This window comes from Lynx canadensis, chromosome A1 (assembly GCF_007474595.2).
Source record: "Lynx canadensis isolate LIC74 chromosome A1, mLynCan4.pri.v2, whole genome shotgun sequence".
NCBI lineage: Eukaryota > Metazoa > Chordata > Mammalia > Carnivora > Felidae > Lynx > Lynx canadensis.
In genome coordinates this window covers 172,803,060-172,822,536 of record NC_044303.2, presented here as the reverse complement: position 1 = coordinate 172,822,536, position 19,477 = coordinate 172,803,060, and the positions used below count along the sequence as shown (strand labels likewise).

General features: G+C 37.5%; 1 protein-coding gene across 1 annotated transcript in view; it reads right to left on the bottom strand.

Annotated features, from left to right (window-relative positions):
- Positions 1-19,477, bottom strand: part of DCP2 (decapping mRNA 2) — a 50,958-nt gene that overhangs the window by 16,936 nt on the left and 14,545 nt on the right. Inside the window, exons 2-7 of the mRNA XM_030326495.1 lie at positions 16,295-16,446; positions 10,866-10,993; positions 10,359-10,457; positions 527-679; positions 292-404; positions 85-192 (exon numbers count right to left, since the gene is read on the bottom strand). Of these exons, the coding sequence (XP_030182355.1) occupies positions 85-192; positions 292-404; positions 527-679; positions 10,359-10,457; positions 10,866-10,993; positions 16,295-16,446 (753 nt within the window). The remainder of the gene's footprint in view (positions 1-84; positions 193-291; positions 405-526; positions 680-10,358; positions 10,458-10,865; positions 10,994-16,294; positions 16,447-19,477) is intronic.

Below are 19,477 nucleotides of genomic sequence, written 5' to 3'. Positions count from 1 at the left end.
CTCCCTCTCAAAAAATAAATAAAAATTAAGAAAAAAAAAAAAAAACTATCAGGAGATAGGAATCCTATGAATGTATTTCTTTACCTCAATTTTTCCACAGTGGGTTTAGCTGGTGTGCTACCAACAGAGGAAAATCCATTGTCACTGTCTGAGGAATCTCCAAATCTCCGGGAAAGCCAGTCCCTTAATGGCCTATGGAAACATTAAGAATTCACTTTTAAAACTGGGCTATGTAAAGAAACTATCAGAATTATGAAGATTACTTTAGTATTTTGATAAACAAGGACATACCTGATAAAGGGAATGGCCATAAAGAATTTGTTAGGTGCCAAACCAAGTTTGGATTTTGGAGTCATATCATTTCTATGACAGGGCAATTTCTCAATGGAGAACCACTCAATGTTCTGAGACAGAAGAAAAGAATTCATTGAATTATCATCAAGGAGTTTCTAAAAGCAATTTCCTACTTCACTGAATTGCAACTTGAATACTGTCTAGCAACTTGAAAATTCTTTCAGTTACATACCCGAATTTCTCTTCTGGTTTTTGGGTTAAATTTTGTGTCTTTTGGAATTCCTGGAATGATGTACAAACGAGCAAGCTGGTCATTGATTCGAAGTTCAATGTAATCATCCTTACAAATATAATCTTTGATATCAAAACCAGTTTCTTCAAAGACCTGGAAATAAATTTGGATGATGATTTTCAATTGCTGCTGTTAGACCTCCAGTTTGTTAAAATTTACTTCAAAGGCAAAAACTCAGAAATATCCAGGCAAGTAAAGGCATGAAAACACTAAGCAAGAAGTCAGAATGCTCTAGGGTTCTAGTTCTGCCTCTATTGAACTGTTCAACTATGGATAAACCCCTTTAATATATCTGAGCCTAAGTTCTTCACCTATTCAATGAAGGAAGATGTGTGATACTGCGGTTTACAATAAGAAATATATTATTTGGTTTTCATCACCTTTCTGGTACAAACCTCCTAAAACCCTCAGAATCTCCTAAGCATGAAAGCCACAAGGATGTCTTCTGTTATGTTAATGAGATAACTTTTGGCCCCTACCTAAAGATGGGGGCTGACTGCCAGGAGAACCAACCAAGTTCAGAGGACTGGAACTTTCAGTCCCACCCTCAACCCCCACCCTCCTCCCATCACCAGGAAGGAGAGAAAGGCTAGAGATTGAGCTCAAAAAGCCAACAGCCAGTGATTTAATCAAGACTGCCTACACAAAGACACCTCTATACAAACCCAAAAGGCCAAGGGGTGGGGAACTGGACGGTGACTTCTGGGTTAATGAACATGGAGATTTGGGAAGAGTGGTACAGTAGGAGAGAGCACCCTTTTTCCATACTTTGCCCTCTACATCTCTTCCATCTGGCTGTTCTTGAGTTATATATCCTTTTAAATAAACCAGTTTTTCTCAGTTCTAAGAGCCATTCTAGCAAATTAATTGAACCCAAGGAGGGGGCCCGCTGGAACCTCCAATCTAGGTCAGAAATACAGAAATTCAGATGACAGTCCAGAAACCTGGACTTATGACTGTCATCTGAAGTGACGGGCAGTCTTGTAGGAGTCCCTTAACCTGTGGGATTTGATTCTATCCAGGTAGACAAACTCAGAATTGAGCTGAATTATAGGACACGCAGCCAGTGTCTGTCAATTGCTTGTTGGTGTGAGAACAACAGCCACCCCCACCTCCACCACCACACACACTCATTGTAATTGGGTCCAGAACTCTTAAGCTGGGACCACGTATGATTTTATTAACAGCACATATGAATCTACATACACCAAGTTACAGACTAAAAACTCTTATACAAATAAAACTATTTTTCAAACATGAAAACTGAATTGTGATTAATACTAACTTTTTTTTTTACGGACAGATTTCAAAAGTAGAGCTACAACCTCATTTGTGTGTGAGTAGGGGGCAAACGCAAAGAACTGAAAACTAGTGAAAAGACAGACGCATGGTTCTAAAACTGCCTTCCCTCAGGGGCTGGAGGAGGAGGAAATGGGAGAACATACATCTCAGGAATTGGTGTTACATCCAACCTTTACCTCTTCCTTCAACCAAAGAAACCATACTTACTCTGATTAACAAATTGGGCTTCTGTGTAAAATAAAAAAACTACTCATCTCTTCTAGCCTTAAAGTTCTTCTTCAAATAACATGTGTTACTCTGATGAAGTCCTTCTCCACTTCACCCCCCAATCAAAAAGGCTTTGGATTCTCAGTGTCTAAAGTCCACTGAGGATCTTTTACACTGTAGTAAGTCCTTCCCTCTGGTTTCAGCATCTCCTAACCAACCAGTGGGGCAGAAGATATTAAAACACATGGCCAGGGCTGAATCTCTTGCAAGATCCAGGTGTAGAGGAGCTATTCCTACTCATTTCTTTCATCTTTCTGCCTTCTCTTGTCAGTTCGATGTACATCTTTCTACATTCCTCAAAAAAGGCACATCTCTCCTTCTCTCAGGCATGTATAGTCCATGACTCCCAACTTAGGCTCCTCCATGACACCTCACTTCTATAAATTCCTAAGTATGCTAAACCTTTTGTTCCTTATCTTAAAAGCAAGTTGAATATACTCACTTGAAAAATGTTCTGTGGTATACAGAAAAAGGAGAAACATTACTTGTATTTCCTACTTCTGGAAATGTCAGACTGGGTGTGCATATATATACTTGGTATTTAAAAAAAAGAGTGGCACCCGGGTGGCTCAGTTAGTTAAGCGCCCTACTTCAGCTCAGGTTCATGCTCTAATGGTTCGTGAGTTTGAGCCCCGTGTTGGGCTTTGTGCTGACAGCCCAGAGCCTGGAGCCTGCTTCAGATTCTGTCTCTCTGCTCCTCCCCTACTTGTGTTCTCTCTCTCTCTCTCTCTCTCTCTCTCTCTCTATCTCTCTCTCAAAAAATATTAAGAAATTTTAAAAACATAAAATTTTTTTAAGAAAAAAAAAAAAAGAAAGAGGGGCACCTGGGTGGCTCAGTTAATTAAGCGTCTTGATCTCAACTCAGGTCATGATCTCATGGTTTGTGAGACCAAGCCTTGCCATCAGGCTGTCACTTGGGATTGTCTCTCCCTCTCTCTCTGCCCCTCACTGGTTTGCGTACACGTGCACACATGCTCTCTCTCCCCCCCCCCCCCCAAAAAAGAGTACACTTATCTTAAAAAAAAATTTACATGCATAAGTATTTAGGGATTAAGGGGCATTATGTCTGCATTTTATTCCCAAGTTATTCAGCAATAATAATAAAAACCATACACACATATGTATCAAATGTAATAAATCAAATATGGCAAAATATTAATAGGCAAATATATTCTTTGTGTTACTGTTCTTTATTTTGCTCTATACTACTTGTAATTATCTCAATAGTAATGCATTTAGTGCATTCAAATATGTACCGTGTGCTTATTAATAAGTAACAGGTACCATCCTACACACGGACTTCAGAAATTAATAAAGCAAGCACTGCTCTTTAAGGAGCTTAGCCTAAAAAAGAAAATAATTGTAATACAATATACATGCCAAGAGGTAGGTGGATACTGTAGGAATACATAACTCAGTCATGGGTTAAGGTAAGGTGTGAGTTGTGAAATAGGGTGGTTATCTCAAGAAGGTGTCATGGACAGCACTCTAGTCCGCTGGATTCACTTGAGCTGGACTTGAAAGATGAATAGGAGTTTGCCAGATAGGAAAATGGCATTCCGCTTAGAGCTGGGAAAGACTATAGCTGAAGAATCATATGGGAGGAAGTGGTACAATATGAGGTAAAATGAAAAGAGCCATCAGCGCTAAACATAGCTTCAAACCCTGTACAACCAAACTTAGAACAAATATAATAAAGTAACAGATATAAACTCCCAATTCTAGAAGTGATGAAGATTGATTTGCCTCTAAAGTTAGGTATCCAGGGGTGCCTGGGTGGCTCAGTCAAATAAACACCAAACTCTTGATTTCAGCTCAAGTCATGATCTCACGGTTCAGGAGTTGGAGCCCCAGGTGGGATAGATATTCTCTCTCTACCTCTCTCTCTGCCCCTCCTCACTCACACACACACACACACACACACACACACTCTCAAAATAAAAAATAAAGTTAGGTATCCATTCTCATCATATTTACCAGGAAAAGCTTTTAATAGCTCACTCACATACACAGACATCAAAGACAAAAATTTTGATACCACATCTTCTATGGATCAAATCCATCCCTGTATTACAGTACATAGTTAATTTTCCTGGCACAGAGAATAGCATTAACTTCCCAAATGATATCAGATAAAAATCCCTAAGTAAGATTAAAAAATGTGCTGCCCAAAGAGCACCAGCACAATGAAATCCTCTCCCTATTATCTAATATCTTTTATAAACCTATAGGAAGAAGTAGAATAAACCAACCAATTGTTCCTCTGTACAAATTCTATCAAGATTAAGTTATGTAAATGCATATTAAAGTCAGCTTCATTACAATAAAATATACTGTTTTGCTAAATAGTAAGCAATAAAATGAAATCCTGAAAACACAGGAATCACTTGCTTATTCAACAACTGGTATTTCACCACAATTAACAATGAAAATATACTGAAGTTATCCTAACACATCCTTTCAACAATCTCTAGAAAACATTTTCCCATCCTTGTCCTAAATCTACTTCACTGAATAAAAGTAATCAGAACTTGGGGCGCCTGGGTGGCTCAGCGGGTTAAGCATCCAACTTCGGCTCGGGGTCATGATCTCACCGTTCTTGGTTTCGAGCTCCAAGTCAGGCTCTGTGCTGACAGCCCAGAGCCTAGAACCTGCTTCAGATTCTGTGTCTCTCTCTCTGCCAGGCCCCGCTCACACCCTGTCTGTCTGTCTCTCTCTCAAAAAAAATAAATTAAAAAAATTAAGAAAAAAAGGTAACAGAACCCAATTAACAAAGGTGAACCAAAAGGTTAAAGACAGGAAATTTCTAATCAAGATGGCACTAAGGTTGGGGCACCTGGCTGGCTCAGTCAGAGGAGCCTGCGACTCTTGATTTCAGGGTCATGAGTTCAAACCTCATGTTGGCTGTAGAGATTATATAAGTAAGTAAGTAAGTAAGTAAATAAATAAATAAACTAAAAAAAAAAAAAAAAGATGGCACTAAGCTTTCTATTAATTATTCATACCTTGTCCCTGAGGAACCTGCTTTCAGTGTTTCTTTCAGCTCAGATCACATAAACAGTTCTTATAAGATAGATCAGATTCTGCTTTAACAAAACACCTCTGGACAGCCACATATAATGAAATAACAACATTAACTTAACTATAATAAACCAAATTAAAATGTTATTTAGCAACTTAAAACAAGCTTAAACACTCATGACAGAAACACGTAACTTAAAAGAAAAAAAAATTAAAAGAAAAAAAAAGTTTAAAGCATTAGCCTAAGTCTAATGGCAGCTAAAAAATTTCAGATAGAACACTTCCTGACAGGTTAATACAGGTGAAAATTAAAAGGAAAACTGTAATATTAACATGAACTCCTACCAAAAATAACAATCTGGTTTTAAGCTAAGACATTGGTGATACTCCCCCCACCAGGGCCACACAGCACTGCTTCTGTTATACTGCAGCACCACCAAGTGGCAGAAACATACACTACAAGTCTAGGACTGCTAGTTGAACACTTTCAAACTCGAAAATGGCAGCTGCTTTGCACTGAACTTTGTCCTACCAAAATTCCTAAGTTGAAGGCCCAACCCTTAATGCGACTGACTGTATTTAGAAATAGGGCCTGTGAGGAGGCGCTAAAGGTAAAATGAGGACATAAGGTTGGGGGCCTAATAAGGACATTAAGGTTGGGCGTGTTCTTATAAGATGACAACAACAAAGGGCGAGCTCTCTGCACTCACACAGGCACCCAGGAAAAAGACCACATGAGCACAAAGCAAGAAAGCAGCCACCTGCAAGCCAGCATGAGAACCCTCACCAGGAACCTTGATCTTGGCCTTCTCAGCCTCTAAAACTTAAATTTCTGTTGAGTTTAAGCTACTCCATCTGTGGTATTTTGTTATGGCAGCCTGACTGGACTAATATAGGAATGCTCAACCTTAACCCCCAAATTTTTCTCTCTTTATAACAAAGGCAACCATTTAAAAACCAAAAATAAAAATCAAATTCTAATCCAAAAATGTAGAAAAATTAAAGACAAGTTTTTTTCTGACATGTTCCTTTATCAGCTAAAAGAGGATGTTACTTAGATCTGAAAGTTTAAAAGGATTAATTCTTACTATCAAAAGGAAAAAGTCTTTCCTTGAAATTAAGGGTCTATGGTTTCTAAGAATACCTATGCTTTCCTCAGAGCAAGGCAAAAGCTCTAAAACAGAAAAAAAAAAAAAAACAACTTATACATATTCACCTGAGAAAGGTAAACGTTATTAGAAAATAGATACACAGTACTTAAAAATCACAAATTCCTTCTGTTTCCATCTCTGTGTGTTTAGAAATACCCATTTACAAATATTCCTTGACTGCCTATATTGTAGTAGTCAGAAACATGGACTCGAGAGCCCAACCAAGGTTCTGCATCCCTGTTCTGCTGCTCACTGTGAGGCCTTGGGCATGTTACTAAACTGATCTGTTTCAGTTCCTCTCCTATAAAATGGAGCTGATCCTCTTCCATAATGGCTGTATCCCTCCCCACAAGATTCTCTGTAGCATCCTATCATTTACACTCCATTCTCTCATTCCCCATGCCCTAATAAACTTTTTCTTTCTTACAAATTATGGTGATCTAGAATTATTACTGAAATTAGCACCACATGAATAGGACAATCTTTTATCTTAGTATTTCAGAGTAGAAAACAAGATAAACTGAAGTGAAAACTGAGTGCCTCAGTTCACAGGTTAATTGCCTCTGCCCACCCCCATATCCTATATTTCTGCATCACCCAGCCTCTTACAATATAGTGTATAAAATTTGTCAGAAGGAAGGTTCTAGTGGTAGATGTAGATGATCCCTTGGGTCTGGGGTACTACTTCAGCTTTGCAAATTTAAATATTTGACGTTCTCTAAGTTTCCTCAAAAAGATCCAATTACAGAGACAGCTGATCTCACCAAATTTAGCCCGTTTTCCAGTTAATGTAGTCTCTTTTCTGGACCCAGACAATTATCATACTGCTATAGGACCAGTCTAACTCCACGTACAGGATTACTGATCAATTCCTCTAAGTAGGATGCTAAGCTTTCTATTTTGTCTTCCTTATGAGCATGAGGACCACAAAATTTGAAGACATAAAAGGGAAGACTTTACAACTGCTCCATTCAGTCTCCTACTATCCACAGAAAGGGAAAGGTCTTAGAGGATGTGTCAATTTCTCACCTGTTACCTTTCAATTTTAAGGGGTGTGGGTAAACCTTCATTTACTTGTATTATTGGTCTATAAGCTATTGCAAATACTTAGAAAGCGTTCCATACTGAATTAGAAATGTAGCATTTTCAATCATTTTTTAAATCCTACTCCAAAGTAAATAACCACTAATGGTTTTTCTATGTTAAATAAATATGTTAGTGGTTTGTAAGAATTTTAATTACTATCACTCACCAATAATTACATCAAACTTAAACCAGGTGAACGTTGCTACAGGAAAATACTGAGTCAAGACAAAGTAAGGCAACAGATCCAAATGAAATATGCCATAAAATCCATACTGCCGTCTCAAAAAATATCTCAAAGTTAATCACTACCACCTTAGATTTTAAAGATATTTACTTCTAGTTATGAAGCCCTTAAATAACTCTTAATAGTACGTGTATCTTACAAAGATTAAGTGGCTCACCCAAAGTCTCTAGGATATTGACTAGCATTTACTAGAAACGTACTGGAACAAATCTTCAACTCCTAGAGCAGTTCTCTCTCCATTATATTGTGCTTCTTTATAGCTCAACTTCTCAAATTTCAAGAAGATTTAATGTGATAAATGATAAGGAATTCATAAACAAGAATACAATCCACAACGTATAACAGGTACTACATAATTAATGCCAAGCAAATGTCTAGACAACAACTGTTATTAAAGTTCAGAGACTACTATAGGATAGAGCTCACTGGTTAAATTTTAAAATAAACAGAATTTTAATTAAGAAAGAACCTTAGGGATGCCTGGTTTGCTCAGTTGGTTGAGTGTCTGACTCTTGATTTTGGCTCACGTCATGATCCCAGAGATGGGGGATAGAGTCCCACATTGGGCTCCACACTGAGCCTTCTTAAGATTCTCTTCCTCCCTCTGCCCCTCTCCCCCGTTCCCATGTGCTCTCTAAAATTAAAAAGAAAAAATGAATGAACTTTAGAAATTATTCACTCTACAGAATGGCCACAATCAAAAAGATAAGAAATAACAAGTACTGGTGAGGATGTGGAGAAAAAGAAACCCTCGTGCACTGCTGGTGGAGATGCAAACTGGTGTAGCCACTGTGCAAAGAGCATAGAGGTTCCTCAAAAATTAAAAATAGAAATACCATATGATCCAATAATTCCACTAGTATTTACACAAAGAATACAAAAACACTAATTTGAAGCAGTGTTTTTACATATACCCTAATATAGGGCATAAGCACCCCTATGTTTATTGCAGCATTATTTACAATAACCAAGACATGGAAGCAACCCAAGTGCCCATTCATTGATAGATGAATGGATAAAGAAGATGTGGGGTACGTACACACGTACGTACATACGCGCACGCGCGCGCGCGCACACACACACACACACACACACACACACACACACACGAATACTACTCGGCCATAAAGAAAAGAATGAGATCTTGCCATTTGCAACAACGTGGATAGTCTAGAGGGTGTGATGTTAGGTGAAATAAGTCAGAGAAAGACATTACTATATTATTTCACTTATATTTGGAATCTAAAAAAACAAAAACAGGGGCGCCTGGGTGGCTCAGTTGGTTGAGCATCCGACTTCAGCTTGGGTCGTGATCTCACAGCTTGTGGGTTCGGGCCCCGCATCAGGCTCTGTGCTAACAGCTCAGAGCCTGGAGCCTGCTTCAGATTCTGTGTCTCCCTCTCTCTCTGCCTCTAACCCACTCACATTCTGTCTCTGTCTCTCTCAAAAATAAATACACATTAAAAAAAAAATTTTTTTTAAACAAAAACAAAAAGCAGAAAAAGATCCACAAGTACAGAAAACAAACTGATGGCTGCCACAGGGGAGGTGGTTTAGGGGAGGAACAAAATGATGAAGGGTAGTGGAAGTACAGGCTTCCAGTTATGAAATAAATAAAACACAGGGACAAAAGATTCAGTATTGGGAACACAGCCAATGGTATTGTAATAGCGTTGTATGGTGACAAATGATAGCTACACTTGTGGTAAGCATAGCATTGATGTATACAGATTTTCTGAACCACTCTAGTCTACACCTGAAACTAACACTGTGTATAAACTACACCTCAATTAAAACAAAAAAGGGCGGGGGGGGCGTCTGGGTGGCTCAGTCAGGTTAAGCGTCCAACCGTTCAGGTCATGATCTCATGGTTCATGAGTTCGAGTCTTCCATCAGGCTTTGTGCTGACAGCTCAGAGCTTGGAGCCTGCTTTGAATTTTGTCTCCTCTCTCTCTGCCCCTCCTCTGCTTGTGCTCTCTCTCTCCCTCTTTCAAAAAATGAATAAACATTTAAAAAAAGAAAAAAAAGTTATTCACGCTAAACCTCACTTTACAAATAAGAAAAGTCATAATTTGAGCTCGGTCTAGATAGGATTTGAATAGTTAGGAAGAAAAGACAACTTTCTGAGTAAGGAGATAATATAAGCAAAGTTTAGAGGCTGAAACAAATCAGTTAAATTCAAGTAACAGAGAATAAATTCTTTTGACTGAGAATAAAGGTAAATTTAGGAATGGCTAAATTTTGTGTCAGGAATAAGGGATGGAGTTTCAATAAAGAATTAAACTTCATCTTACAGGCAGTGGGAAGGTAGAGTGGGTTTGAGCAACAAATGTAAATTTCTTAAGGAAGCACAAATTGTGCACTTGTCTGGAAGCCAAGACAATAAACATAAAACAGGGGTTGTAAATGCCAAAGTGTTTTACCAACTGCAAATCCAATTTTAAAACAAGGTAGAGAAGGAGTTAGAGATAACAGAATTAAAAATGGACAATAAAAGAAAACGGAAACAAATAAGGGAAGAATAAATGATACATGTGGACAAAAGAATCAACAGTCACCTTACAAAAGATAAGTTACTTCTTGCAGTCAAGTTCTAGAAAGAGGATTAGATGGTCCAAACAGTAAATTTCCATGACTAAAAAGTACTTTACTCAAAGCATAATCACCGAATGCTACCGTGTTTCAAACTGCAGTAACTCACCTCTCTAGCAGCACAATCATGAGGAGCTTCTTCTTTATTTACTTTTCCTTTTGGAAATCCCCAGCCTGATTTTGCTAGGTACCCCTGAACCAGTAGTACCTATAAAAATGAGCAGAGGTAAAAATAAAACTTGCCTTCCTTTCCCACACTCCTTTCTAGGTCAAAGGTGTTTGAAGTAACCTTCCTTCAAGTAACTGTTATCACCAATATTTTTATACAGTACTTGGTTTTAATATCTTCCAAAAGTCTCACTATACCAGTATGAAGATGGGCATTCTGCCCATTTTAAAGTATTTCTTCAATAAAGTGACATTTCTTTGCAATAAGTCATACTACAAGTATAAAACATTAGGACTCAGAATGCAGAAAAAATATACAAACTTTGGCCTTTCAGCACTAAAAGTCTATTTTCAAACCTCAGTTCAGAACATTATATAAATAGCACATACATTTTATTTATGATGAAAACAGGTGATGATTGCACTAAAAATCTTTTATTACACTCACATTTTCAAGTGTCTCATCAAGAATAATTGCACCATATGTTGGTACTCCCATTTTATATTCCTTCCATTCATCCAAAATTTTTTCCACATCTTCACCTTGAGGCAGCAAAAATGGACAGTGACTGAAGAGTATACATAGTGTTAAGGAAGCTACTTTCTCTCTAAATATAGCTTGAGTACTTATATATAAAAAGAAACCTATTTAAATCAACTATGAATTTTATATGAAATTACTCAAATCTTCACCTAAGTTTTGTTCCTCCTTCTTGGTCACTACCCCTCCCCTCTTTGTTTTCTCCTGAACAAGTCATTTCTAGCTTCTGCATTCAGCTGGACACAAATCAAGTAAGATTTGCATAGTCAGTCTTAGAGCTCTATGCTAAAACAAATTCAGGGCCATGTGAACATCTCAAATACTTCTCATTAAGTGAGTCAAATTCACCACATCAGGAGTCAACAAATACTAAAACTGATCACAAGAAACAGAAGTACAGTATACATACATTGGTGAAAGGTAGAAACCACCAAAACAAGTAAAAGTGGTTACCTCTGGGAAGGAGAACTAGGGATGATGTATACCACTATTCTCTACTGTTGAATGTCTTCACCATGCACATGTATTGACTAGTTTTATAATTAAAAACATTTTTAAGATGAGGAATTACTAAGAATTATAGAGAAAAGTAAATCTGGGCATTAAGTATAGCCTATTTCAAAAGAAACTGGGCATGCCCTGCCCCCCATACTGGGCAGAGTAAAATATTTTTTATTTTTTAAGTAGATAAAACCTAAACCTGTAAAGTAGATGCTCAGGCTTCCAATACTCTACTCTATCAAATGCCTCATCACTACAACACTCTTAATTATGGAAAGTGTGGGAAAAGATATTTGTTATGACAGTGTTTCTCAAACCAAGGATGTATTCTTAAGGGTCCTCAAGTCCTTTATGAACACATTTATTGTTTTTATTTTGATGTTAACCTAAAAATAGGTAATATGAGCATACTTTCAATCATTTGGATGACCACATATATCAAGTACTACGTGATTTCAGAGACCATATTGGTACTAGTACTACTTACTGCTGTGGTCTACTAAAAATGGAGGAAACTAATATACAAATGATGTATTAAGGTCAAATGATGCATAATATAGAAAGGAATATAGCTAGCATAATATAGAAAGGAAGGTTTCATTAACAGATATAGCAAAGAAAGGTGGTGGAAAAACTGGTTAGTACAGGCACATCAAAATACCCTCAAAGAAGCACTATATTCACACTGTGACTGACAGTTGATTAAAAAAAAAATCGTATTAAATTCATTTTATGAAAACAATTTTATAAGTTCTATAGCTTTTTATTTAAAAAATCTGTTTTTGGGCACCTGAGTGGCTCAGTTGGTTAAGTATCCGACTTTGGCTCAGGTCATGATCTCACGGTTCATGGGTTCAAGCCCCACGTCAGGCTCTGTGCTGACAGCTCAGAGCATGGAACGTGCTTTGGATTCTGTGTCTCCCTCTCTCTCTGCCACTCCCCCACTCACACTCTGTCTCTCTCTCTCTCTCTCAAAAGTAAACAAATATTTAAATAAATAAGTAAATAAATAAATAAATAAATAGATCAATCAATCTGTTTTGGTTTTTAGAGTTGTAGTAAAAACTACAGAGGCCCTCAAAGAGCCCAAAGAAGTCAACCATCTAGGACAACACTGTAATCAAAAGACAGACACTAGGTTAACCTCAATATATAATCTACAATATAATCTCACTATAATAGAATCTCAGCATAAATGCCTTTAATTGGGGAAGGGAGAAAAAAGGACAAAGCTTGGACATAACATTAACCCTTACATTCTATACAAGCCTGCTAACATTCTGGAAAGGTACTTCCCAATAATAGTCTGGCTTTATATGTTTAGTAAAACCTCTTATGTGTTTTAAAGTCATCACAGGTTTGGGGTGCCTGGGTGGCTCAGTCGGTTGGGCATCCGACTTCGGCTTAGGTCATGATCTCATCGCTCGTGAGTTCAAGCCCTGCGTGGGGCTCTGTGCTGACAGCTCAGAGCCAGGAGCCTGCTTCGGATTCTGTGTCTCTGTCTCTCTGCCCCTCCCCTGCTCATGCTTTGTCTCTCCTGTCTGTCAAAAATAAATAAAGATTAAAGTCATCACAGGTTTTTTTTTTTGAATCTTAAGTATACATCTTAAATAAATGTTTATTTCTTCCAATAAAATTTTTACCATAGAAAAACAAAAGTATGCACAAAGCAGAAAGAAGTCCTAATAGTTCAGAGAGGAAGATACTTATGCAGTTCTTCCTCTTTCCTCTTCCTACAGTGTTCTGTAGGAACTGCAAGGTGCATCACCATGTCCATAAATTAGTGTTATCTTACTTTTCTACCCATTAAACAACTTTAAAAAAAAACAAAAAATAAAGATTTAACAAGAGAAATTATAAATTAACTACTATTTACATTTTCCATTTACTCATTTTTTTCTACCCCAAAACCACCACAAAATGAGTTGACTGAACCAACTACAGCTCAAGATATACTTAGAACACTGAAAAGAATCTTTCTAATGTTTTCTTTCCTCTAGTTACTTTATTGTGAGAATATAGTATATAATACATGTCACATGCAAAACACGTGTTTATTGGCTATTTTACTGGTAAGGCTTCTGGTCAACAGTAGGCTATTAGCAGTTAATTGTGGGGAGTCAAAGTTATACACAGACTTCATACTACACAGAGGTCAGGACTCCTAATCCCCACATTGTTCATGGGTCAACGGTAGTTAAGAGGTTATACTGATTAAAGTAAAAATTTGAAGCACATGTCCACTTGTAATATATTCTTACAAGAATAGAGAACATAGAATACATATAATCTTTTTTTTTAATAATCTAGTGAATTTTTCTTAAGTACTCTTTTTATACTAACATTTTTGCAAATACATGAAAAATCTGTTCTAGGTATAACCATCATTTAGACAGTAATCGTCCTCCAAAATCCCGCCATTATCTTGGATGATACAAATTTCCTCATGGACAACTCCTCTCAAGCTCTAGCCTCAGTTCCTTGTATTCCTTGTCCTATCCATTCCCACTTCTCAGACCAATTCCCATAGCAACATTCTGGACCTTGCTATCACTAAAACTATTCCCGCAATTTGCCTGAAATAAAACATCATAACCATAACTTTCTACAGCATTCTTCTAATTAACATTCTACATGACCATAACTTTCTACAGCATTCTTCTAATTATATCATTATTGTACATTGATCTTGACTATATTCATTTGTCTGCATTAGCACCCTCCTCCTGCTTTTATTTTCTTCCCTAAACAATATGGCTTATCACTTTAATCAATCTCTTAGCAATTTCCAAAATTCCTTTGCCCCACTGTTCTCTGAACATAGATCCCTAAGCAAAACTTTAACCCAGGAGAAAATCCAGGATGCCCATTCTATACTGACCTTGCTGAGCACTTACTGAAGAAAAATCCCAAGGCTATACACAATTTATAAAAAAGAAAACAAAGGTACAGAAAAGCTCCACAATTTGCCCAAGGTTGCATGGCCAGTAAATGGCAAAGATGGGACCCTAACCCAAGTAAACTGGCTCCAGAACTTATGCTATCAACTTTTACCCTATGCTCTTCAGTAGTACCCTATCGTAACTTACCATACTGCACTAATAACTTCCTTTCATCTTGAAGACAGGGACTGAGACCACTTTGTTCACTACATAATGCCTGGCATGGAGTAAACACTCACTTATTTAATGAAATCTATCACATTAGCAAGAAAGGCTTTTCTCCATACAACTGAATAAACATAACAAAACAAAGTTTTGGGCTTTTTTTTTAATTATTAGCAAGGGAAGTTTAAAACTCATGTGCATACACACACAAAATCTTGCCCAGAACCCCAAAGTATGTAAAGTTGTTCTGGTAGAACCCTAAGTCTATGCAAAATAGATCACAGAAGCAGATTTGCCTGTTTTGATCATGTTTCTATAACTAGATTACAGCTTCTTAAAAGCGAAGTCCTCCATAATTTCTCCACAAAAGCTATGACCAAGTCTTTAACAAAGATAGTGTTCAATAGCAGTTCTATCCCCCTTTGATTCTTCATTTACTTCTCCATTATTTAATCAGTCAAACAGCCTGATCATTTCTGCCACTAAAATGTCTCTTCAGTCTTTTCTTTGTAGTCCCTCTACTATGGTTCCAGACCTTAATGCTCTGTATCTCAAGTAATGTGATAGCCCACCCTATGGTTTAACCTCTCCTGCCAATTAAGTCTTCTTGAATACCATTTCAAAAGATTTGCATAATATTCCTTAGCCTTGATCAAAAATTTAAAAAATTTTTATGGTTACCAATGATCTAGAACAAAGTGTTTCATCCATTTTCTGCAGAGACCTGGGGCAGGGCTGACCCATATTTCATGGAGCTCAAGGAGAATTATAGCTAGGAGCTGAGGACAAGAGTTATTTCCATTCTTCCTCCAACTCTAGTACAGTACAGTGAACTTGTGGTTACAATTCCATTCGAATACATGATTTACAGTTAAAAACAATGACCTACAGAATAAAAACCACTTTGGCTCAAGATCTAAGAACCCACAAATCCCCCCTACATACCTCCCATCCCTATTCCCTACTATCTTCCCATAAGAATTGTCTGTTCAATATATACTAATTTACTTCCTATGGTATCCCTTATTCTTTCCAACTCTCCAATTTTGCTCAATCCTTTTCTTTACCTGGAACATACTACCCATTCCTATCTCTTTATAAAATCCTACATTCCCTTACAAATATAGCTTTGCCTAAAAAATCTCTGAATTCTAAACACATTTAATATTGGGACCATTAGCAATTCACCAATTTTTTTGCCTTCTAACAGCTTCTTTTATAATCTTAAATTTTCATATGTATCTTTTATAACTAATAAACTGACAAGCTTCTATCTTATTTGTAAATGGGGAAAAAAAACAACTTTGAAAGCAAGGACTTCTTTGTATTTGCCACAAAACTAAAATCATTGCTTTTAACATATTAAATATTCAATAATTATTTAACAATTTCTATCCCCAAAAGGTAGTGATTTGATTAAAGATCATCTAGTTAAATGGAACAGCAAGAACAAAGTAAAAAAAGAGGTCAGTTCTAGAAACTGGGTAGTTATTTCTGAAAGAGAAAATCAAATTTAATTCTAACAATCACTGCATTATTTCAAAGGGTCCTCTAGATAAAAATAAATATACTATTAAATTGTGTCTACTATTTATATTGACAATTTTTAGAAACCAAGTATAGTTATCTAGTAAGTTTTAAATCTCAAAGACAAGCAAAAGGAAATCTGTACTAAAATATTTTATTAGCAATAATGAAAGACAGTCATTATAATAAAAAAAAGGATATCAGCTTTAGCAAAGTCTCTTATCCCACACTGAGGTAATCCTGGTGTGTTCTGCATGTAGAAATCCAAGTAAAACCAATGGGCAAGTTCAATCTGAAAACACACTCGGATAGCATTGTCTCTTTCCTCGCTGGGAATATGCAAAATAAATCGGCTGTCAAAAACAAAAAACATTAAAATTACATTTACAAACCGTAACGAATTTAACCTACTGAACTGCTTTAACCACCAACATAAAAAAGGGACCAAGTGCTGATCAAGGAAGGAAAATTTGGAAGCATTACTGTAGGGAAGAGGAGTCTGGATGGAAGGCAGCTATGCTCACCACTCTACCACAAATGCTGCACAAGGAAGAGAAGCCTGAAAAAATAGTTTTTCACAGTTATCTCATTCATAACAGAGTTTTTTTAAGAGGCCATTTACCCTTTGTTAACAAAATAAAGGCAGCAAGGAAACAACGTTCACTAGGATTTCCTCCCATGACTGGTAACATTTAAAAAAAAAAAAAAAAGCATTGTTTTTGCTGAGAGAGAGAGAGAGAGAGAGAGAGAGAGAGCCCGAGCATGCATGCAAGCAGGGGAGGGACAAAGGAGAGGGAGAGAGAGAGTCCCAAGCAGGCTCCACACTGACAGCACAGAGCCTGACATAGGCCTTGATCCTACAATCCTGCGATCATAACCACAATCCTGAAATCAAGAGTCGGACGCCTAACCGACTGAGCCACCCAGGTACCACAGCATATAATGTACAAATATATTAATTCATTCAAATAGGTAAGATGTTAGCTGCTTAATCTTCTTGTTTAAAGTATTACAAAGCAACAAGAAATCAACTCTTGTTTAATTAACAGACTATACTTCTCAAAGATCCCCATCTGCAGAACTGGAGCTCAAAATACCTCTTAAAACGTACGTTTAAAATAACTTTTTAAAGTATACTCACTTTTTAAAATCCTAAATTATCTTTTTCAAGTACATTTGAAGAAAGGTGGGGACATATTTTATATATACAGCATAAATATACACTATATTACATATACATGTGAGTGAGACAATAAACCCCTCTTTCTGTTAAGAAGTCAGAATTTAAAAATCTAAGTGAATGCGGGGCGCCTGGGTGGCGCAGTCGGTTAAGCGTCCGACTTCAGCCAGGTCACGATCTCGCGGTCCGTGAGTTCGAGCCCCGCATCAGGCTCTGGGCTGATGGCTCAGAGCCTGGAGCCTGTTTCCGATTCTGTGTCTCCCTCTCTCTCTGCCCCTCCCCCGTTTATGCTCTGTCTCTCTCTGTCCCAAAAATAAATAAACGTTGAAAAAAAAAAAAAAAATCTAAGTGAATGGGATTCACAGCACTCCTTAAGCAACCACCTATTACTTCTTCCACTGCATAGACTTTTTTGGAAATGCCTTGGAGAATTTTTTGGAAATGCCTTCTTTCTACACAAAAGAAATCCATTGGTTGTTTTAAATTTATTATTTTATTTTATTTTTTTTAACGTTTATTTATTTTTGAGACAGAGAGAGACAGAGCATGAACAGGGGAGGGGCAGAGAGAGAGGGAGACACAAAATCTGAAACAGGCTCCACGCTCTGCGCTGCCAGCACAGAGCCCAACGCGGGGCTCAAACTCACGGACCGTGAGATCATGACCCAAGCCGAAGTTAGACACTTAACCGACCAAGCCACCCAGGCGCCCCTAAATTTTTTAATATTTATTTATTTTTGAGAGAGAGAGACAGAATGTGAGTGGGGAGAGAGAGATGCAGACACAGAATATGAAGCAGGCTCCAGGTCCAAGCTGTCAGCACAGAGCCTGATGTGGGGCTTGAACCCATGGACCATGAGATCATGACCTGAGCGAAAGTGAGACACTTAACCAACTGAGCCACCCAGGCACCCCAAAATCCAAAGGTTTTTAAGTTATTTTTAAAAATTAAGAATTAGTTATTGACAGTTTGATCACTCACACTATTCACTAGCAAATATTTTTGCTTGTTTCCAAGGTTCAAATCAACCTTTTTTGTTCATGTTCAAAAAACATGCTTTTAAATTATAAAAATAATGTAACATTCCAATAAGGGAATAAATAAGTAAATGGTAAGGCGAATGTAGGTACAATTAACCTATATTTCAATACAGAAAAACTATGGGGAAAAGGAGCTTAAACTGCACATATACCAGGAACAAAATGTGTAACATGCAATCCCGGTGGCATTATCTAAAATAAAAAAATCCAAACTCTTCTAGATGGCATTCAAGATCTGGTTCCTACTCACCTGCATAACCTCTTGGATTATTTTAAGGGGCTCTTTATACCCAGGGATACCAAATTCTTAGAAATGTCTTAAATTGTCATCTATATACTATATCTACTTCCTTTCCCTTGTCCACCTAGCAAACTCCTAATTCATCCTTCATGACTTACAAACATTACCCCTCTTATGTAGATACATCAGACTCCTCTGAACAGATTTATATAATCTCTGAGACTCCCAACTCCTTTACAATTATCTGGCGTTTACTATTACCGTCCACAAACTCCTCTAAAGTAGTTCACTGAGATAATGTACCCTATCTTTCCTTGTTTTTATTCCTATAGTCTAGCAAATTGTTTGACATATACATTGAGAATGACATACTGATAGCTACAATTTATCTTTTAAATGCTTACGTAGGTCCTATTCTGGTTGGATGGAACAAGCACACTCTGTCCCTCCCATAAAATGTCACTTTCAAACCTGGACAAAAAAAGCATACAGCAGCTACTTGAAGACTGTAAAAAGTAAACAGTCGCAGGAAGACTGGGGAGGACAGTATCTGAAGTGAATTTACCATTTTTCTACCCTCTAGTGTCGCCTGGCCGGACTGGCGGTTACAAGTGAGCACCAGCTGGGAAAGAGAGAGCCCCAGAAGCCCTCTAGGGTCAAGCCTCAAGGGTCAAGAGAGGAGTCTAACTCTTGCAGAGAGTAGGGTTTTCCTTTTCTTTTCTCCATTCTCCCATGCCCCAGTCCACAAGCAATGCCATCATGGTTAGAGGTGGCAGCAATAGTGTGTGTAACAGAGACCTACAGAGGCTAAAACTCTAAGGGACAGGAAACTTTCTCTTGAATCGCAAGAGCTATGTGCTCCCAGGAGAGTAGGGCTAATGTTCACTGGTTTTTTTTCTTCTAACCTTCAGCCACTTGGTCT